The following is a 23,543-nucleotide window of genomic DNA, read 5'->3' as shown; positions in this document are numbered from 1 at the left end:
ACCCTTATATGCTGAAGTTTCAAAAAAATCAAACTATTGTTAGAGACACCACCAGCCACACTCCTCACACAGTATCTGTAAGTCCAGGCCATTGACCCGAGGCCCAGTTCAAAGCCTACTACTGCAGGGCACCCTCATTTTTCACACACCAGCCCCATCAACACTGCAGTTTCTCATAATTGATCACATCTTCTAAAAGTTCAGGAAGCAGTTTACACCTTTTCTTTCCATTAGCCTGAAAAAATCCCAAGCCCAAACCTTATTCACCTAGAAACTGAATGAGAAAAGCAACAGAAAAGCAAAGAGCCTGAGGGGGAGAAAATAATTTTGCTAAGAACAAAGAAATCCATGGGGAGTGCAGAACTGCTGAGCAAGTACAAAGAGAGAGAACAAAGATTAAGCATTGCCACTGTTTATGCCCTAATGTAGTGAGCCATAGCAACTTATCAAGAGTTTTCCAAATCTGGTAAAATGTCTCAGAAGCTCCTATTAGAGTGCATGGCACCGTTACTGAAGCTCACTAATGAAGGGCTGGGGTTTATATGTTTGTTTTGGATGGAAACTGTGCATTGAGACCAGTAAAAAATTAACATGTACTCCTTGTATTTTAATAAGTCTTTCTAAAACAAGCACTATTGAGAACAGTCACATACAAAAAGTTGATATTTTAGTTTGGAGGCTAAATTGATACGTTAGATTTGGAATTATTTGCTAAGGCCAAGTAGAAAATCTTTATTTATTCATTTAAAGCAAAGTTTCAGACAGAGATCTTGTGATCTGCAAGTCCACACATATTCTCTTCGTCTTTTTAATTTTACAATGTGATAGTTGAGCATATCTCAACTTCTCAGTCTGGAACTTCTCCCCATATATATTAACCCACAGCAGCAGGGATCACTCTGGAAACAGACAAGTATCCATGTTCTGACATGAGGCCATTGACTTGCAGTTGGGATGACAGATTTCTCGTCTCTTCTACAAGGTGTCTCTAATTATTCTACATCACAAAAAAGCTCCCTGGGGATACTGGAAGAGATAACTTGTTCCAACATACTCTATAGCACAAAGGTTCGGCATCTGTCCTTTTGGTTTTGGTTTCAACATTTTCTCTGGTTTAGGCACCCAGAACTATGACTTGGAACTTGTTTTATGTATTCTTATTTATTGCTCTCTGCTCACAGTACCATGAGATACAAAAGGGGACAAGAAAAACAACATTTTAGCATTCAACTCCCTTCCTCTGCAAGCAACAGAAAAATATACACTGTTGGGATCCATTTCTCCAAGTGCTTATTTTTAAGTGCAGTATAAACATCTAACTCTGCAGGGGACTCTGCTCAGCTACAAAGGTCTTCCTCCTTGTAATCCCCCACATTACAAGAAATTCAGTCTGTAAAACAAGGCTACAAACCATATGAGCACCAGCACTCACCGCATTTAAGATTGTCAAAAACACTTGACCTGGATTTATGGAAATTGAAAAAATGTCCTTATTGTAGTCACACTTGCATTCATGTCTAAGAACAAGGTAAATAAGGGCAAAGCAATTCACATCATATCCTGGATCAGATGTCCTCCTCAGAGGCTTGTTAAACACATCTAGCCCTTCCAGAGAACAGAACATCCCTCCCTGAAGTAAAGGATGTGCTGAAACATTTAGATCCTGACAGTTCACCAATTCTTTCTTTTCATCTGCATTTTTAAAACAAGCAGAAAACCCTATCATACCTCCTAACTGAAGCACTCATTCCTTTCACTTCTAGCAAAGCCTCCCAGCGTTGCAGAACTTCTTTACCTCTACAAGTGCCAGTTCCTGCAGGCATTATGCACAAACATCATATTCCTCCAGATGGTCACAGTTTCTATCCTGTTTCATCAGTCCGTTCCTTTTCACAATACTGCGAGGTCAACAGCAATAACACAGAAACCAAGAAACTAAATACCAACAGTGATAGCTGTTGGGCCCAAGGGAGAAATATACAGTCAAAGTAAGGAAAGCTGACAGTTAGAAAGTAAGGTCAGTTGGTTTCTTCTCCCTACAAAGAGAATTATTACTGTTTCCTCAAACAGCACATATTTTATCGATGTTTTTGAAGACTGATAACTCAGCTCAAGACAGCTGGAAAAAACCTAAATCAAATTTCAATTTATGTCCTCTACATTTCCATATAATCCTTAAGAAGAGGAAGAAGTTACACATTGAAGCATATTTTTATTTGTGAAAGGGAAGCCAACATTGTGAAACTTAATCTATGCAAGCTGAATCAAGTTCCTACTCATAGTCTCAAACCTTCCTTGTGGGGAGCAATTGTTTGTGTGCAAGTAGCGTGTCTATGTATTTGCAATGGGATACTTGTCCCAGTGGCTCAAATAATTTCTATTGTTCATCTTATATTCCCTTTTTCTCTTTGGGAAACTTAAATTTACACACAGAATTCCTTTTTGCACTCCACGGCAAAGTACATTGGTGTTGGGTATCTCATCATCTCTTTTTTTCCTTGCTCTGAGACGTATACACATCCATATGGCACAAGAACCATTTGCTTCACCACAGCTTCTGGCAACCAGGACCTCACAGTACCGCAAAAGAAGACAACCCTGCATTAAAACTGGAGCCAAACATGGCACTAAAAAGACCAAACACTACATAACCTTTCAACTTTTCCTGCTCCGAAGAATTGCTGCTCTTGCTTAGTATCCATTCCTTGTCTTGATACTTCAGTCTTCAGTTATTGATAAAGAAAGGAAGCCAAACAGAATTGTACTTGAAGTGCAAACACCAAGATTACAGAACAAAAATGCCTCCAACTCAAAAGCATGACAGGTAGGAAAGGTGGAGAAGTCTGAAAATTACCTCTGTTTCTGCGTCTGTTCTGTCAAGACAGAAAGTTAGGGCTTCTGATGTGTGACAAAGGCCATTTCCCAGCAATTCTCTCCTCCAAATTCCTGCTACACGTCCCTCCAGCACCTCCCTCCCATTCTCCACAGACAGAGCAGCTGAGGCTTTTGTTTCTTTCTGTCAGCACAGAGCAAATGCACTTCAACCACTGCATCTGCAGAACCAGAAATCACAAATTATGTTCCACTGATCTGCCACCTATCTCAGGCATTCTTCAGCTGAGACCTGCTTCAAGTCACAAATAAGTCCAGCACCAGCATAACCTCCTCTCTTGTACAGGCAAAATGTATGACCCCTGCTACCAATTGCTCATTTGAGTTTTTAATCACAGTGGCAATTGCTCCATAAACCTAAAACTTATCTGCAGTTAACTGCTTGGGGCAACATTATTTTGAAATGGATTAAAATTCCCCAGGTAAAGGAAGAGCTCAAAGTAATCACATTACTTCCATGAAAAGTGTGTAGTGAAGCACATAAAATGCCTAGATATTGGGACTGTGCTCCAAAAGGAAGTTTAACTGCTTCAGGGGACATCAGATCAGTGCTATTATTTATAGATGACAGTCTCATTTGAAGTAACATTCTGCAACAAAAGAATAATTTTAAGGTAAAGAAGATTTACTTTAATTCTTTATATAACACTGACTTTGGGCAAAAGAAAGAAAAATGAAATATGAACTTTCCTGTATTGAACAGGTGCGGAATAGAAACAAAGGACAATTCATAACACACATCCTTTTGATTTTTAGTTTTTTTCATGGTGTCTTTAAGCAATTTAATTAAAAAAAAAAAAAAAGGAACATCCCCTCTTGATGGTATCTGCCTTGTACTCAAGTTATCAACATCCAGGCTCCCCAAAAGACAGAGTCCCTCTCAAGCCAGCTAAGAAAAAAAGTTTTTATCATTTCTATACAGTTTGTTATAACCAGACTGTCTGACATCCAGAACTTATGCAGTAAAGTAAATATTGCAGAACATGCTGGATTTGTTTAACTCAAGGCCCTCATCTACAAATTGCATATGCAGTAGGTTCGACGTATCTAGAACCTGTCAGACTGCACATAGCCATGCCGCTGTCTGGGGCTGGTTAGACAGAAATACAAGAGCTCTGTTTCGTTTCAAAAAAAGTCATAACAACAACCCTCTGATCTCTCTTGCTATACAGCACTATGAAATTCTACTCCTCTGCTCAGATATAATATTCCCATAGGCTTACTTAACATCACAGGCTGTCATGTCAAAACATCTTATTTTGTGAAAGCTTTTTTACATTTCTCCTCTTTTCTGCCTGCATTTTGTCAGCTTGGCAAACTGTTCAATACAGGGAGGAATGAAAAAAAAACAACCATCCAATTTTCCTTTCATTGGCCAGTCTACATACTGAGTTATACTCAGCCAATATACTGAGTCCCTTCCATTAGGAAATTACAATTCATTAATGTATTTCACCTTAGGATAGTAAGAAAATATTCCCATTCTCTAGATGAAGAGCTGAGAGCACTTCTTTCTAATACAGTACAAACACTGAACAGGCAAGGTGCAGAAACAGAAATTTACCCATTTCACTGCAGCAACCAGCTTCACAGATGCCAGCAGAGACCCCCTCCATCTCATTGTGGATATGCACCTGCTCTGATTATCTGGAAATGATTAGACCTCCCAGCATGAGTACATGATATCTGTACGCTGTATTCTATACTTTGTTGTATCATGGAGTTGCTGCACTAAGTATACGAGCTGAGGAAAGACCTTATATTTGCTCCATGTTATAGTTAACCTGAACATGAGATGAACATCAGTCTAGGTTCCTAGCAGCTTCTTTTTAACTGAAATCAGATACTACTCAGTCTTTGCATAAAGTTCCCATCAGCATCACCTGTAAGGTGATAAGCATTGCATGCCTGAGGCACGCATTCAGACAAAAGCAGACAACAATAAATCCTGAAAACTGCATAGTCAGGTTTGCTTGCTACTGCCAATACAGTGAAGTAAATAACTGAGATAGCGCAAGCCACTGGACAGATCAAAGGAATGGAAGAGGCCACATTCTCAGAGCAATCTCCATGCCTCCTCCTGTACTTCTAACTTCAAATGGGACATGGCACAATGAGGAAACTCAGCAAACCCACTCATCCAATTGCCTCTCGCTTGCCATGCAAAGGCAGTTATCTCCTTGTGCCCATCTAAGAAAAAAAGGATAAAGAATAATGACCTCCCTTTGCAAAGTACTTTTAAATTAACAATTGAAAGTTTTATACAATGTGATGGGAGTTTGTTTGGCTTGGGGTTTTTTGTTGTGGTCATTTTAAAAAAATATTAAATGCTCTTCTATTCTCTTTTATAACAATATTAAGAACTGATTACACATGTGAGATTCAAGCTGAGAAAAGAGCATATTCTGATTGAAAACCATGCCATTATTCTCTGAAATTGTATCCAAGGAGGGTTGGTGAAACCAGTTAAGCGTCTTCTCTGGCTTCAATTTCAAGACAGTAGTAAAAGAGTTCTCAGTCACTTCAGGGAGAAATGGAGTGCCACTGCAGCGTTACACTTTACTGCATGCACAACGCATCGCAGGGAGGCCCATTGTGGCACAGCTCCCTTTAACAAGTGCCACGCTGTGAAGTTGGAGACAAAACAAACCATTCAAAATCCCTGCTTATGTATCTATGTTCCAGGTTCTGAGGGCTCCCTCAGCCCTCCTGAAACTGGTGAGTTATCAGTGAGTCCAGCCAGTGCTTTGTTAATTTAGCAACTTAAAAGGAAGCAGCCGAGTCCTAAAGTTTGCCTCTGTCTGATTTAAAATTGGGACACTTGAGACACTCTCCCTCCTTCTAAGTCACATAATTTTTAATATGCGGCTGTTCCTTGTCCAAGAGACACAGCTTCTCTTTGTGGTACCCATTAAAAAGGACAGTGTTCTACACTATGAATATGTTTCAATTAGGAAGGGGAGAGCTAATAACTTCGTGGGGCTCTCTGAAGATCCAAACAACTGTTCTCATTTCACAGCTCACTGATTCTTTAAAAGCACCAGAAAGTCCTGGAAATAAAACAGCAATACTTATTAAACTGGCTTTGCCTCACAGCCATTAAGTTATTCATACACCATAACATGAAAACAACCCTTATAGACGGTCAGTTTAGAAGAATGGAACAAGCAGTTCTGACTAACTAAAAGATATTGTGCTTCCTCCCTGGCCCCGTCACCCTTAGCACCAAAAGAGATTTCACAGTTTGGAAATTCACGTTGTTCCTGCTTGCTTGCAGACACTATTTATGTAACCTGAAAAGGACTTCCAGCAAGATCCATTTGTTAGATAGGACAGCCTAATGTGTAACAGTTCACCTGAAAGCAGCAAATAAGTTTAATGCATGGGATGTCAGTGTAAGAAAATGTTCAGGAGCACCCAGGGTTGAAACAGATTCTCTTGAGTTCCCTTGAAGCTTCGGGTTCACAGCAAAGGCAGTCCGGTTCCTTGGGAGGGTTACAAGTCCTCTGAACTAACGCAAACCCGCAATGACCAAGCCCTATCAGAAGAAAAAGGCCATTGGAACAGAGCATTCTCCAACACAAACAGTCCAAAGGACAAGTATTTGAGACCTTATCCCTCTCTACCACTACCTGAAAAGAGGTTGTAGTGAGGTGGGTGCTGATCTCCCAAGTAACAAGCAACAGGACAAGAGTAAATGGCCTCAAGTTACATCAGGGGAGGTTTAGATTGGATATTAGGAAAAATTTCATTACCAAAAGAGTGGTGAAGCTCTGGCAGAGGCTGCCCAGGGCAGCAGTGGAGCCTCCATCCTTGGAGGGGTTAAAAAAACATGTGGCCATGGCACATGGGACACGGTTTAGTAGGCATGGAGGTGTCAGGATGATGGTTGAACTCAATGATCTTAGAAGTCTTTTCCAACCTCAATTATACTATTATTCCGTGATACACTGCAGAGTGGTACAGCGAATAGACACTAGAAAATTTTCCCCTACCAATTGCTGTTAACGTTTACAAACTCTTGACATTTTTATGTCTAAAGCAGAGTTACAATCCTTGTATGCCAATGTTTACACAATTTCTCTGTCAAAGCCACACGTTTTTTCTTCCATTAGCATTCACAGAGAAAATAACTCCTCAGAAATATTTATCTTAAGTCTCTTTCATTTGTCTGACAACTTCTTGCAATTCTGGAGGCTGATAACTGCACGCATAGATATTTCACAAATTTACAGACATGGCAGGTTTTTCCAAGTTGAAGCATTGCTCATTTTTAAGGAATCCCTCAAATTTAATTTATTTTGGCATTAGCCAAAGGGTTTAATATGTTGTAATAAAATAAGTGGGAAGCCTGACATTGAAAAGAATCTTGTTCAGATTCAAACTAGAGTATCTGAATTTCAGAAAAGCCTACCCTGACACTGTTTATCTTCCCTTTTTCTTCCTCCAATTATGGTCAGGGATCAAACATTAAAACAGCACCTTAAGCAAAGCTTGGGAAGGGCCCTGCAAATGGTACTTAGAAAAGGATCTTAGCCCAACACAGGCTGATGCCTTCAGCTCCAACTGACTCTAAGTGACCTCAATTTGTTCTGCCACCCATGCTCAAAGAACACTCTCAGAAACTCAGCCTTTCCAGTAGCTACCCCACATCCCCTCTCTGGGTCGAGGTAAGCCCAGGAGAAACGGTGCATCACCAGTTATGCAGCCTGCAAGTAAGCAGTCAGTCAGTGTCCCAGCAGCAGATCCTCATGCAGAGGCTACAGTTGGTCCCATGCTCCTCCAAAAGCAGGGAAATTCTGCCTTGGACAAGCAGGCAAGTGGATTCCTCATGTCCAACTGTGATAAACAGGAGCAAGGCTGGAGGAGGAGCAACTACAGCAGCTCTTGCAAGGAAAAGCACAACAGGGCAAAAGCGCATGGAGACTTCAATCACCAAATCATTCATTTTTCTTCCCCCCCGCCCCTCCCAAAGCTGCAAAACAATAAAATACTATATGTGATTTTAATAAGGAAAAGGCTATTTACAGTTTATAACAGAACAAACATTTGGTTTGCCACTGATATACCTCTTAAGCACACACATCACTTGGCACAAGTCAGTGGCACATCGATACATCCTAAGGTTAGAAGTGGATATTAGCACCTCACTTCTCATTAGCACATCCACATTATTTTATTGGGTAAGCTCTCTGAAAGCCAGCAGCCACCTGGACTTGCACATCTGCAGCACACATGAGAGGAAAAGAAACATGCAAAAGGTGAGGTGTAGCACCAGACTTGCAGTGTGGCTCCTGTCTACTCAAATAAAACAAAAGCACACCTCAAACTGAGCCAGAGCTCTCTACCACCACTTCTCTCAGCACATTGAGGGCAATATAATCAGTTTTGCTTGTAGAATCAACAAGTTTTGTGTTAATTTTGCAACAAAACTCCTTAGTGCAGCAGTAAAAAAACTGATCCGTGTGTAGTAGTCATTGGCTTTAGAACAGTGGAGATGACCAGAGTTGGAAATGGATGCATTTCAGTAAGCAGAGGTTTCCTTGTTTTCCATCTTGACTCCAGAATCACACAGCCCCAAAATCTCTCTAATAAATTTCTCATTAAAAGCATGACTTCAGCTTGAACCAGAGCCTGCACCTTTGAAACATCCAGTCTTGTTTTCTAAGTATCAAAAAATTATAAAGAAACGCTCCCAACCAGATCACATTTTATCTGCGAACAAGTGAGGCTCCGAGGCTCTTTTTCCAACCTTCAAATGTCATTCTTTAAATTTAGCTACATCACTTCTCAAACATTAAAAATGACTGCGATCATAAATCTTTCCAATCTAGGTGATAGTAGCAGGCTTCATCTTACTTAGCTTTAAGTGTCTAACAGACAGTTATCTGTATCCAAGTTAGCTTCATGTGCTCTCTTCTGCATCAATAATAATAGAAAAGATCCTTTTGGGGGAGATTCATCTGTTATCTTCAGACAGCATGAACTCTGAACATGGGAACTTCAAATCTTTTACCAAAAATAAGCCCAGAAGACCAGTTTAAACTGAGACAGTTGATTATTAGATGCCTAAAGCAGGATGGAGGAGATCCTACTCTTGTTTTCAGTGTTCAGAACACTCTTAAAGGTTTCAATGGATTAGCTCATTTCAATTCCTTTAGTCTCCCAGCCAGAGAGTTTTCTTCTCTCAAAGAAAAGTATTCTTTTAGCTCTTCTCCAAAGCTCTGCCATTGCTTTCTATGTCTCAGAAGCAGACTTGTTTTTTTTTTGTTTTGAGGAATGTGCTGGACACTAAACTAGTGCATGATGGATGCTTTTTTCTTGTCTATAGGGCTATGATGTACAATCAAAATATTAGCATCTGTTGCATCGAAACTGACCCAAACTATGACAACAAAACATTCACACACAGTTATTAAGGGCTTCGGCATTAAGAATCTGCACCTCTGGTCACTGATACAGTCATTTCCTGAAATCTTACCCAAAAAGCCCTATCAGATTTCTTAGCTATAAAGCTGTACAAAAGGAGCAAGACCAGAGCTCCAGAGAAATCTGCCGGGACGTGTGGTAAACGGGCCCTATGGTATGAGAAAACCCAGGCTTTTCAGCTCTAGTTGGTTTTGTGGCTTCCTGGTTTTCAGCAATTAATCTCAAAAAGGACAGTGCTCTTTCATACCTTACCATTTATGGTTACAGAAAGCTTCATAATAGGAGAACTGAGTTAGGAGTTCAGCCACAGCAAAGCAAACCCAGAAGACAGGAAAGGGGAAAATTAAAAAATCCCTTTCAGCTCCAAGTTCCACTGCTATCCCAAGTCCGTCATGTAACAAGTTTTTTTTCATGAGAGAAAGAAGCATTTCTTCAAAAACAGTAAGTATGTTGTAAGCAACTGTTTTTTCCTTAAGAGCATGCAGTAGCTTTGGGGTTTGAAAAGTACAGTGGTTTTGGAAGCAACAATCCTTCTAAGTCTGCAGCGCTATGGAGGACAGCCCAGATAACTTTTCTCTAAAGTAGACTATGTTGTTCCCTCTTTTGTATGTGGATGTCACCTGATTATCCTCTGTAATTATTAACTAAGGTAATGGGAATATTTTCAAACAAATATCTTGTGAGTCTGCAGCCCATACGAGTTCATAGCATTTTTTTTTTTCATTTTAATGGTAAATACACCTTTATTCTTAGGAGTTTCATGGCTTCGGGTGTTCAGCACCCCTCAGAGGCTCTGCTTGCCTACCCCTAGGTTAGAGAGGAATCAGGCACCTGAGCTTTTTCAGGTTTCCTGAAAATCTACTCTTAAATAGATTAATTCTGTGCAGCCCTGGACTGCACAGAATCCAAAAGGAGGAGTCTAGAAAGATTTCAAAACTGCTGAAATGATCAATACCCTTTTTTTAAGAGCCATTAGGTTTAAAAGTTAACAGAATTACTCCTAAACAACTGCACAGGTTTTAAAACAAAAAAGTTACTTTCTTTAATTCACTTTAGTGTCCCATCAGGTAAACAATCATTAATAAAGCAAAATGATACAGCGTATTTCATAAAATAAATGTAGTTGTCTTACTTTACACAGTCAAAATACTGCTGCTTCTTGCTTCCAAGAGAGCTGCATGAGTATATGACAGAATTCCCTTTTCAGTGCACGTTTCCACCAAAGTTCAGCAGCATCTTATTCTGTAACACACACGGTATTTGTGATCCCAGATGAACAAAATGCTTTTTTAAGCAATGGGTTCTTATTGATTGGCAATGAACAACACTGTGTTCCCTGCTCCCACCCCCACCCCAGCAAAGGCAGACAAGGGATGTTTTTAAGTGCTGGTGTAGGAAATGGAGGGTGAGGAGAATGGGAGTAAGTGCCAGCACAAATGCAGTTTTGACTTCAGGCCTGTGATCCAGGGCATAAGCAGGGGGGCAGTAGACGAGGAAATGATGAGGGCAGGACTGAAAGAGAAAGGAAGAAATGACTAAGCAGTGTTAAACAGTGACAGAAACAGGTAAGCAAGCATGACCGATAGAACCAGTCCAACTCAGAGGCAGTAATAAGTATGTAAGCTGTGTAACTCTGCAACAGTAGCATAACCAGCACAGAGCTCTTATTTATAGATCTAAAACTTATGCTTGCTGTCTGGTTCTCACGAGATGTACTTGGCCAATAAACTGGCAACAAATACCATGTTCCTCTTACATTCCCAGCAAAGCCAGCAATTTTTATGTTGTCCACAAAAGGTGTTTTAAGAATAAAAACAGGTGACTATTAGGGTGGCATTTGATAGGAGAAAGAAAATGGCTATGTTTTACGAAGAGACAGAAGAAGCCAAAGGGTCCAGGCTTGTTTATAGACTCCTCATTGCTTTATAGATGTGGATTACTCACATCACTCTTGGTGTGATGTAGTATTAGCACTTGATATTCATCTGAAAACAACACGCAAATGCTGGCTGGAAATTCACCATATGTTGTAAAATAAATGAGCTCAAAAAAATTGCTAGCTCACTGTTAATACTGATTCCCAACTTTAATTTGAGAGACGGGATTAACACCCTTTCTTCTGCAAGCAAACAAGATGCATTAATCAGTGCTACCAATACTGCTGTACCCAAGTTAAGAATAGCTTGAAACAGCCCAAGAGAGAGGGCCCATCAGAACTCATGGAGGTTACAGCACTGGAAACTCCGAAAAACTAGGGAAGAGACTTCCCACCAAGTATCAAATACAACTACTCATCAAAACAGGGGACTCTATTCCAAATCTGAGCAGATGGCATCCCTGGGATTATCACCAGCAGCTGTCAATGCAGTGATTATACATTGAAATTGCCCAGCTAATGTACTGTATAATTTAGCTAGACTGAAGAAGAAGATTAGGGAAAGGGAACATTATGAAAAGATTTGGAGCTTATATTCTCCTGATAATTATGGAGGCACCCCACACTCTTCAGTGTGAAAGATACACTTATATTTGCTCTTGAGGGCTGGACTAAAATCTGCATTGTACACTTCAACATCTCCCTATTCAATAAGCTCAGAGACTTCCCAGGCCAATCAAGTCTTCTGCAGTGCTTAATTTTTCAAAGATTTAACCATTTTGTCAGAGGAAACAATTAATTAGCTCTTTCACCAGCCCTCCTAATGTACGCTGACAGAGCCAGGAGACAGAAGAGAAGAATTCTGAGGAAAAAGATTTAAAAAATAATGGTTTAAACATAGTGGAAGTTCTGAATAAATATGTTTTTCTATATGCATGCAACATTCCTTTGTCCTGAAAGCCAGAAAATGCAGGATTTTCAGCTCCACAACATAAGAATACATATATATGGAAGGAGAGGAAAAAAAAGAATGCACACGGAGTTTCCTTCACTGACATATTTCCTCCTAAATTGTTCTGCATATACATGGTTTGACAGACTTTTCTGGTCTTGTGAATTTTAAAGAATAAAAAAAATGCAGCCAGAACTATGTATTCCAGGTTTTGGGACCACATTTACGGCTACTCTGGTGCGGCAATGCAGAACCACTGTGAGCACCTCTGATTTACGCTGCCTGAAGTCCTAGCTAGTTATTTTTTATGTTTACAGAAGCTCTCAGTGAGCTATTTTTAGACCAATCTTCCTTGTTAACATTCTCTGCATAATTCATGTGTCTTTATTGTCTTTGGGGTGGAGCAGACATCTGAATTGGGGGAGCAGCAGCAAAAAGATCAGCTAGCAGGCCACAGAGAACCACAGTCAGGCAGCCTGGCTGGCACCCAGACAGGGAACGTGCACACGGTGCTGGGAAAACCTCTCGGACGCATGGGAACATTTACAGTTTATTCATGTAAATTTCTTATGTTTCTAAAAGAGGTAGTCTGGAAGTTTAAGATTATTAATAAGGATGAGCTAACAGGTACTTCTGCTGCGCGTGTGCCTGACATTCAAATAGACTGATGGGGCAATTACACTTCTTATTAATTCTAATAGTCCCACAGTTCTTGTTTTCCATGTAACAAGGGCTCTGATTACCCTACTACTTCTCGGTGTAACTGGGACACCTATGTAAACACCATGGTTCATCTAAAACACAAGAGATGAACAGCGCTAGGCTTCTGGAAGTTTTCCAGAAGTCACTGTGACAGTACAAATCTTTCACTTTTTCCCATAGATCTAATTAGCAATTAATCATTGTGACTGTATATAAGAATTTCTTGCTAACAACAGGTTTTCACTTGTGTAGCACAACTTCCATTGTAGTATGTAAGAAACTACCACTCTGGTACTACATGGTCTCAGGACCCATGATGTTCCTCTATTCCATCTTCCCCTCTGACCAAGCTGCACAATAGGTAACAGATTATCTAGGTAAGGTACGTCTTATGGCTATTTCCAATATAAAAGGTTTCTTACTAAGCCAGTGAATTATCCATGATCAGCAGAAAAATGAATGCCCTCAAAATGCTGTACACAATTCACTGTGGATATTGATATTTTATTTAAAGTTGAATTAAATGTGGAATAGGACAAAATTCAGTATTCCAAAAAAACCCAACCAACCAACCACCTCCTTTTGTTCCTAGAGATATCTCAGAACATCCTTTCATTTTGATATTATATACTAGCAGCTTCAAAATAAACACTTAAATTCTGTAACTAGCCCTGAGCTATGCTAAAGGACCAAAGCTGTTTTACCATCCAGAGACTTCTATACTTTCATTGTTAATAGCACTAACACTCAGGTGTTATAATAGTCTAAAACCAGTTGCATTTCAACATACAAATACTTTTTTTCCTTTAAACAGTGGAAGTGTGGCACTTTTACCAGTGAAAAACAGAACTAATAGGAAAAAAGCAGCATTTGGATTGTATTCATATTCTTTCTTTCAGGAGTCGGTGCCTTCTATTTCATCTTTCACAAAATCCAGCATCGCCTGCAGCCCCCAGTAAAGCTTCACAGGTCTGCCAGCCTGGGACAGCTGGAGCCCACTGACTTATGGTTAACCACAGGAGCCTATTTGCTAACTTGGGCTTGTGCTTATCTTACACTGTAACTAAACAAAAGTCTCCATTGCTTAGCTGAACACAGATGGATTTGGGCAGGGACCACATCGAACTGAGGGCCAGCCTGTAAGGATACACAATAAACCCTTGCACGCACCTGAAGCCGAAATCCTGAAAAAAGCACCAACTACTGCATGAAGCTGCACGCTGTTGTATGGCACACGAGAACAGGACTGAAACCTGTTTTATCATGTACATAACATTTTCTCCTCCTTCTGTTCTACTTTCTTCCCTTATACACAAAATTCCACACAAATCTTGTCAGTCTTGTCATTTGCCATAACTATGGTTTGCATTATGTTTCAATGAAATCGCAAAACTCCACAAACCCTCAGTTACAGCTGCCAGTGCAACAGATAGTGGTGATGGGTTGAGGTCTCAGTGACTTTTAGGGCTTATTTAAATAGGGCTCATATTAATCCTATACATCAGTCATATTGATTTAATGGCATGTGGATTCATTAATAATTGCCATAATAATTGCCATAATTAATGGCAATTATTTTCAGATTCTCTTTATCAAAGCACTGGCAGAGTAATTTAAAATTATATTTGGCAAAGGACACGGGGGGAGGGGAGAATGACGCTCCCTCCCAAGCTCAGGTTGAGACATCTCTGCCTAAGAGGTCCCCCTCTGTTCTACCAACACTAACACTTCACAGTGTACAGTCTCCCGCTTGTTCCTGCAGCAGTCCTGCATTTTAACTGCTGTGTTTTCTAATCCTGTTCAGTCGTGTTTGGCGGCATCATACGATTTCTGCCTGGAAAACACAGCTTTTTTCCCTTCTATTTGGTCAGACATCAAGTTCTGAGCTACCTTGAATGGACAAGATCGAACAACAAATGTGCACACGTCAGAATCAGGCATTTCTAATGTTAAATTCGACATTATTTCAGCTCTTTTGAAATAAGACAATCACATTTCAGACTAATCCAGTAGAAAATGCAGACTGTAAAAAAGAATTTCACTGTGGGAGGATTTTCCATTCACGCAGCCTTTACCAATACACAATGCAATATCTCTTACTTCAGAGAGGAAGCAATATAAACCAGACTGAATTAAGGCTAAGACCACTCAGGCTGCTAAACAGAACTGTCACCAGAATTGATCAGGTTTTTTGACCCCCATCTCCTAGCCTCCCTACATACACACTTTTTGAAGTACTATATGGTAAATATCAAAAAGTAAAGAAAGTAGTCTACAGATAACAAAAAACAGTAAATTTAATTCATATTTTCACAAAAATAGGACTCTTTGTCCATGGGAGAGATTATATTTCAGAAGCTAGTCAAAGAACTGCTATACTTGTAACCAGTCCTAGTCATGTTTTCCGTCTCCTTTCTCTGTTTAATTTTACACCAGAAAGGGATTGTTCAGATTTCACAACTCTCAATCATGTTGGCAAAAAAGCTGGTAACAGCCCAGAAGCGAGGGGAGACAAGAGCCCTGTGCCTGGGACTGGGAATGGTCACGTGCTCCATGATGATGTACTTTTTTATTGGGATCACCATTGTGCCCTTCTACACTAAAAGGTAATAACAGTCACTTGCTTATGAGTTCAAAGCTATTTTTTTTCCTTTGAGAATCATATACAATTATTAAACTACTGCCAAAATATGTAGTACCTTGTACAATAAACAAACAATATGTTCTTGAAAAGCTCATAAGAATTTAAGACAGAAGAAAAGAGAAAGAAAACAGTGAGTGAAGAAGTCATCAAGAACGTGAGCACAAGAAAAAGGGAATGATCATCTTCAGGGCTAGAATAAGAACAGACTAAAACAAAGCATATACTATGGAAACGTAAAACGAAGGCCAACTGTGCTTATCAAAACTTGATAACGGAAAGCTAAGTCTTGCATAACCGAAGTGGGGAAGGGAGCTTTTCCATGTGCAGGAGGGTCTGCTGGTTTTAATAAAACTACAAAAAGGAGCAACAGAATTGTGGTAAAATTGTTCAATCTAGAGTCTGTAACATAGCTCCAAATCAACCATTATGAGAAACTAGCACCTTCAACAGCCCAGTCTACTGCAGCAAATGTTGCAGAGTGCAATGACTGTTGAAGTTACGTTACCCACATTTCTGTTTTATTTTGCAAGTTCCACCTCCACACAAAACCAATTTGCAAAAAACCCAAACAAGGTGAAGAATGCAGCTCAGTTTTTCATGCTTGAAGATTTTAATGGAGAAAGCAAGTACATCCATCTCATTCTTCTTGCTAGAGCAACCTTAAACTCAAAAAGTTTTGAAAAACATTTCTCTTTAGAACAGAGTAATTCATATTTATGTTTTTTCCAGCTTCCCGATTATGTTACAAAATATACTTGCATATAAAAAGATTCGTTTCCTAAGAACTGGAGTGAGACTATTTCTTTACGCTTTTGCCAAAGTATGTTGTTGTAAGCAAAAGCTTATTGTGGGATCAGTTAATAGGAGTAACTTTTGAGAAAAAGGGACAGGCAACAGGAAAAAAAAATGAACATTACCAGACAAAATCCTGCTACTTATTCATGCAAAGGTTCATGTAATAACAAAAAGGAGAGGGGGGAAACAGCATAGGAATTAATCTGAGTTTGAAGAGTTATTGAATTAAATTAGTCAACATATTTCTGAGAGATGAAAAACTCCACAATGTTCAGCCAGGTTTCAGATAAAGTCAGGCTTTGCCAGCATACTGCATTTTCAAATATTTACTACCGAACATCAAATTCCGTAGAAATTTTTCTTTCTTGAATAACATTTGAAGCTAATTACAGATGGGGTTAGAATTTGCCTTCAAACCACAGAACATGTAACATACAACCATGAAAAATGCTTTCCTGCCCTGCTTTCCTATGTCAGCCCTTTGCCAGGCGCAGCCAGCAACGGCAAGATTGGGTGGCCATGAACTCTACCCACGCCACCACTCACAGCTGGCACACACAGATCCGCCTCTAGCACATGACTCAGAGCAGGCACTGCTAATGCATTTAAAATAAATACATTTTGGTTTGGTTTTGTAGTGTTTGGACAACAGAAACTGTGTGCAAGTTACTCAAAGCCAACATCAAGGACAAAGTTCTCTGTCCAAGAAGTGAAGGCTCAGAAGAAGAAGATACCTTTTCTTATCCCTGTCTGCAGGTGTGGGTTAATCTGACTGTCTCAGGACAAGAGGTTATGCTGTACCACACTGAAGATACACTGGAAAGGAATCCTAAGGTATGTGCAACACAGATTGAATGATTGCTCTCTGCTGCTATCTAACACCTTTGAGGAAAAGGGGTGATTGATTCACAGTCAAGCAACAGATTAAGAGTAGGAGTTAACATTTTAGTGCCTATGCCTATAAAATATTCCAGAAATCACACATTTGGATTTTGTTTAAACCTTACATCAAACACTAAGTTAATGCATGTTAAGCAATTCCATCAAGTAAATATGAACAATTAACATTTATGTACATTTAGAAATATGCACATCTCAGAGTTCCAGACGAACAGTAAGAAATATTTTATGTGCTGTGGTTTGCTCAGTTACTTGTTGAATTAGCACAGGAGACACCTGAAGTTAAAAGCTGTCCTAAGTAAGAGGAGAAATCCCATTTTACTTCCATTTTAGATGTGGGATATGAAGCAGGCAGTAAAGAAAGGAGAGGAAGAGGAAATAAGGGTACTGCTGGGAACATAATGGATCTTTTAAACATAGAGGAGAAACAAATCAGTAAATTTAGAAGATAATCATCCTGAAAACTAATTTGTCTATGGTTTGGTCTGCAACTTTTTCTGGCCAGCATGCCAGAAGAAACCTGGACTCATGGAGAAGGAAGTGGCACTGTAGGAAGCATCTGTGTAATGCAGAGATGTTGGGTATCGCAGTAGAGGTCGCTTGGTCAGTCATTTTAGGGACCGCTTCCCCAGAGGAAGACTGTAGACCATCGGTAGGACAGAAACAGGGGTGCACAGTGTTCAGTTGGCTTTGGAGGTGTGGGAAAGACTGGAGAAGGGAAAAAGTTAAGCATTATCCTTTTGTTTCTGCTTGCCAATTGGCAGAGTACAACATTTTTTTAGCTTGCTCCTTCACAACCAGAAGTCCTCCCACAGGTACACTGTCCCAAGGAAGGCCAAATGCCATTCAGTTCCAAACTCACAAGTATCACAGAAGCCGCACCCCAGCTCGACACTCTTTAAAGGGACATAAAGTCAAATTCACATCTTGAATGCCCAAGGCTTAAGGTCTCTCAGAATCGCAACCAAACATACTTGGACTAAAAGTGCACTAAAAGTGCTCACCTTGTTGTTAAATAGACTGGAGTTCTCTGAAGAGAACTTTGCTAGCTAATACCCATCTCTACAGCAACCATCTCAGAGAAAGCTACATACAGTGAAGTGGCAAAGCTGAAACTATCCACTGTAAATAGAAACAAAAGAAACTTATTCACTGCAAGAAGAGATGATTTGCTAATTTCCCACCATTGGCATTACAAAACTTCAGATCAGGAATCATCTCATTTCTGCCTTGGCCAGTTTCTAGGCTGAGACACCTAAGCATTATTATGTACACAAAATAATATTGCAGAAAATCAGCTGTTATGAACAATGAAAACAGGTACTTCAAAGTCCACCAGTACTTCCACAGAAGACTAAGTAATTTTATGCTATTACTACAGGTCAAAGGAGTCCTGTGTTATAAGAACAAATAGGAAGATTCTAACAGCTATATTTTCCTGTTATTCTTCTGCTACTTACAACCAAGGGTGCGCAGTGAAGCAACTTCACTTTCCTGCACACTAAGCCAGTTGTGAATGTCTCTCTTGCTACCACCTTTCAGCTGTGGTGGTGCCTAGAAGCTGTGTTAGGAAAATGAGCTTGGCACTGCAATAATAAAACGACAGTCCCAAAGACTGCAGTTTTATTTTGAGCACACGTGTTACTGGTTTCCAACATTAATCCAACCTGTAAATCTGCAGACTGGGGTCATAGACAGACTGAGAGAAACAGGGAAGCATAGCAAATGGGTTATGGATGTAAGGAAGCCAAAATGATCTCCAGGGTTGCTAGCCAAACCATAGAAGATTTTGTGAGTCCTAACATGTTTGTTTTACTAAAACTGACTTAACTAAAAACACTGTATTCGTGTATCTGTTATAATTGCCTTGATTTCTTATTTCAGTGCTCGTACGTCCCAGACAAGTCGGAGGACTCTAAAGAAGTTAAAGCCCGAATAGAAAAAATTGCAAGCAATTTCAAAAAATACCAGAGTTTTCCATGCTACTATGACCCAGGAGGAACACAAACTAATGTCATTTTAAGCAGACTTTATCCCCCAAACGGCCTCCTCTTTCTTTTCCTTTGGCCTACACTCATGTTTACTGGTGGATGTCTGATTATTGTTCTGGTAAAAATTAGTCAGTACTTTTCTGCTCTTTCTGCTTGGCAGTAGAGAATAAATATCTGCCATAGATTGTTGCAAGATATTCAAGTGCCTTTGTTCTGCCTGCCTTTATCTACAGTTTTTGACTTTTAATACACCAGGTTTCTGTCCAAGGACACGCATTCCAGAAACAGATTGGCACCCATTATGTGAGGGCAAAATATAAAATAGATTCCCAGGAATGCCTGAAAATATCTCATAAGAACACAGACTGAGCTGCTATCCTGTTGTTTCCTCAGGTTCTCTAAGGTAGAATTGTTTTACAGAGCTACAATTCAAGTTTACAACTAAACATTTTAGACAAGATCCTAATTTTCTATCTGGTTGAGATCCACTGCTGCTATACATGTCATCACTGGCAGACACACACTTTATATACTTTGTTACCGATACGGTAGGTATTCATGTCATACTGTTCTTGACTGTTGAGAAGTGCAGTGTTGTCATAGTCCAAAGAGATTTGTAAGCATGGATCTCTCCGCTTTTGGGGAAGGAGAGGGAGACTACAAAGTCTGCACTCTAAACATCTAACACTAATTGTATATAAGGCAATATATGCATAAAGAATAAGGTATGGTAAAGAAGTTTTATGAAGAAGTAAGCCTTTTGTATTTAATTCAAATCTTAGGTTTTCTTTACTTTGAAACAAGCATACCGCTTAAGGAAGGCTGCCTGTCTGCCATTTGCCTGTAAACAACTCTAAAGGAAAGGAAGTCATGCTATAAAGAAGACGACTCTAGCATACAAAACCCCCATGATGTTTTAATAAATACAGTAATCTAACGTAACCACAGAAGTTTGCATGCTTAGCACAGCGATAATTCACAATAGAGTCATGTTTGTTTCTAGCACCAAGACTCTTACGAATACTCTGCTGCATGTCTAGGCAAACCTTCCTTTCTCTGAAACAGCTCTGTTGCTGTGCGCCAGTTTGCCAGTTGCTGCTGGACACAGGAGGAACACAAGATACTTCCTGCATGCTATATTTGACTGGGACTTGGGACAAAACAAGTACAAGCTTTTTCATCACACAGCTCATGAACCACTTAGTAACCATCAGTCAAAACTTCAGGGCTTAGATGGAAATTTAAACTCATTAAATTGTAATGGAAAGAAATTATTTCCATTAATGTGTTACAACTCTCTATCGCTTATTTTACAAAGAGGAAAGTTGAAATACTAACCCATTATCTGCACTTTTGAACATTACTAATGAAAGTGTCAGAATTTGCTTCTCGTCATGATCAGCAAATCAAAATCAGACCAGGAGACACAAAACAGCAGTAACTAACATCAGCAACACTTGTTCAACATACAACTTCATACCTGTTGAAGCTAATGCACTGTACTGGTAGCAGAGGAGGCGAACAAACTAGCTGTAAATAGACAAGTTGATTTAACAGGCTCTTTCAAAGCTTTACTCCAAATTTTGCTTTTCCACAGTTAAAAAGGAATCTATAGCTTGCAAACTAGAATTTACTCATGACTATACTCAGTCCAGCAAATCCCTGCCGCCTTGCTCCCCTGTCAACTAAGCAGAGAGCTTTCGTAAACATTTCCATCTGCAAAAGTTGTAAGTCACTAGAGACTGAAGTTTTAATAACACTCTGTGCTTCTTACAGCAGCACACAAGGAAACTATATGGCCTTTGGGTTTTTTTCTTTGCTTGGAGCTTTTCTTGTTTTAATATTATTAAATTATACCATCAAGTCTACAGTAAATCTGATAAATAAAATGCTATTTTTCTGAGATCCAACAAACCACTTCCTATGCTTCAAATACAAGCAGTGACCATTGCAGTAACAGATGTACTCAACTCACTTTCTCAAGGCAGAGTAGGTGTTCAGGTTATATATTACAGCATTAAAACTCCCATCAGGGGAAGAAAAATAGCAGTAGGAGCAGCTGGAGATGGAATTCATACTTGAAATCTGTTTGACTACATATAGCTTTCACCAGCATTGATGCTTAGACCACAGTAATAATGTTTGAGTCAACTGGAACCTGCAAGGAACACAGGGAGAATAGGGACAGATTTTAGACCTTGATGAATGCTCCAGTTCTGCAGGCCCTTAATATGGCCATACGAATAATATTTTTTTTTGCTGAAAGTATTAAACGTTATATTTTTCAAGTGCTGGACACAGACTCTCAGGAGTAGTTTTTCTTCTTGATGCCAAATAAGGGTTGGGCATTATGATTCTACTGTTGAAAGATGGAAAAGAACAAGAGCTCCAGCACTGTTCCAGAGGGAGCTAGCATTTCTCCTAGGCAAAAAAAAACCCAGCTCTGATTGCAAAAGTTATTAAAATGAAGCTTATCCCATAAATGGGAAGCTATTTTTCTGAATGAGGTAGTTTCAGCTTTCATCAATTTTTAATAAGATCACCTTTCGCCAACTTTGAAAAGGTAGCAAAAACGGCAGCTTAAGAGGAACTGATGGGACACTGATTCACTAAGATGACACCTGTGAGTCACCAGCATGTTCTTAATGTACACAGCAGGAACCTTCTGGCTACCTTGAATGATTTTGATTTAAGTACCTTGCTAACTGGTGCGATTTTTATTACCCGATCCCCAAAGCAGCAACACGGCAGTTAACATACAGAAGACTCTGGTCCCCAACAACTCCTCACTCATTGCATAAACCCTCTGTACTTGACAACAAAATACCTTCCAACTGAGTAACTGGTACTCTGTTCTTAGGTTTGGGGGATGTGGGGTTTTATTTTATTTTTATTAGAGTATTCATTATTCAGAAGTCAAACAATACAACTTGGTTATTTTACTTTTGGCAATTCCCATGACAGCAAATATAGTGTTTAGGGTTAAACTGGATGACACCAAATGTACAAGCTGGCATGAAGTTAGAAAAGATTTCAATCCAGGACAAATGATTATAACTATTGTTTGCAGGCAGTTATCCCTTATTCCAAATAAAAAGGGTTTGGTGGCTTGCACAAAAGATGTAGGCCAGCCATACGAACTTCACAGAGGAAACAATTTTAGTGTATAAGAACACTACTGTTCTTGGTCAGAAGGCAAAACTGAGAATCATCTCAGAAGTTCCTCAGCAACTGGAGGGCACAAGGGGAACATTAGAGGACTGGCTGAGCAAAATTCAGTTTTCTTCCCCCTCCAAAGTATTTGTAAACAGTATTTTAGCTAAGAATGCATGTAGGGGATTTTGTTGTTTAGTTCTCCAGGAGCAAGGTTTCTTTTGCTGTGCTGCTGTAAGACTTAAGTGTCAGTTTTGATGAATTTAAGTTATACCGGGGAGTTGTAACATTAGGCAATTCTCTCCTTACTGACCCTAATTCTCTACACTCTCAAGAGCATTAACAGAAAGGAAAAAGACAGCAGAGATCAGATAGAGATTGTTATACCAAACTTACACATAAAACAGCCAGTGAAATACAGATTAAATTGCCTATTTATTATTATGCTCCAAGAGAAGAAATAGCAATGAAAAAAATCTCAAAGTTGAAGGACGGATAAGTTGTTCTTTCAAAGCTTTCTAAAAATATCTACACAGCTCTTAAATAAATACAAGTAGTCTCATTAAACCCTGTACTTCTTTCCCTAGAAGTGTCATATGACATTCACACAGAAATTAAGCTGTCATATGGGTAAAAACACACACATACTGCCATACCCAAACCAGCATAGGTATGTTTCCTTGTCTCTCTGATCACATGCCTCTGACTATAATAAATAAAAGATTCTGATGTTATCTTTGCTAGGTACACGATACCATAATTGTCTTATCTAGAAAAACCAACTTTGTAAAGACGTACTTCTTACTACTTATAATTCCAGGCAGATTTTCAGCAAGACTCAGTATGCTAAATGAGTTACTGCGCGTTCAGCACCAAGAGCAAGTAAGGAGGGCACCTGACAATACTTCAGCTTCAGCAAAAGGATAACACAAGTTTAATATTACAAGAGGGGCCAGGGGAGCGAGTTGCTTCTAAGGCTCCATCTCTTCAGCAAAGAATTTGTACCACACGTAGAACAAGACGACCTGAACAAAGTAAATACAGCATGTTTAGGCCAGTCAAACTCAAGGTCATTTTGTATAAACTCTTCAAACACTCTTTAAATAATTTAATTCATATGCTTTAAAGTCTAATGAGACAGTACAACATATTAAAGAGCTTTCTCCAAAAAAGCTCAAAGACAGAGATAGAGCAAAAGAATCATGTTTG

General features: G+C 39.5%; 2 protein-coding genes across 2 annotated transcripts in view; one reads left to right on the top strand and one right to left on the bottom strand.

Moving 5' to 3' along the window:
* Positions 1-23,543, bottom strand: part of KCNIP1 (potassium voltage-gated channel interacting protein 1) — a 401,769-nt gene that overhangs the window by 354,106 nt on the left and 24,120 nt on the right. The gene's annotated exons all lie outside the window — the stretch shown is intronic.
* Positions 9,623-20,509, top strand: KCNMB1 (potassium calcium-activated channel subfamily M regulatory beta subunit 1). The gene is made up of 4 exons (XM_069869242.1): positions 9,623-9,762; positions 15,288-15,457; positions 16,929-17,124; positions 19,075-20,509. The coding sequence occupies exons 1-4, from the start codon at positions 9,733-9,735 to the stop codon at positions 19,342-19,344; spliced, it is 666 nt and encodes a 221-aa protein (XP_069725343.1). The 5' UTR covers positions 9,623-9,732; the 3' UTR covers positions 19,345-20,509.

The sequence above is a fragment of the Phaenicophaeus curvirostris genome, chromosome 15, assembly GCF_032191515.1.
Source record: "Phaenicophaeus curvirostris isolate KB17595 chromosome 15, BPBGC_Pcur_1.0, whole genome shotgun sequence".
Classification (NCBI taxonomy): domain Eukaryota; kingdom Metazoa; phylum Chordata; class Aves; order Cuculiformes; family Cuculidae; genus Phaenicophaeus; species Phaenicophaeus curvirostris.
The sequence above is the reverse complement of the archived record's forward strand: the minus strand, read 5'-3'. Positions and strand labels throughout refer to the sequence as shown.

What these genes read in the sequence shown, in the direction of transcription:
- KCNMB1 (XM_069869242.1), top strand. Translation starts at nt 9,733, where the DNA reads ATGAGAGAAAGAAGCATTTCTTCAAAAACA. An exon ending in GAAGCATTTCTTCAAAAACA is followed by an intron (nt 9,763 to 15,287) that starts GTAAGTATGTTG and finishes ATTTTACACCAG; the next exon opens with AAAGGGATTGTTCAGATTTC. An exon ending in CACTGGAAAGGAATCCTAAG is followed by an intron (nt 17,125 to 19,074) that starts GTATGTGCAACA and finishes TTCTTATTTCAG; the next exon opens with TGCTCGTACGTCCCAGACAA.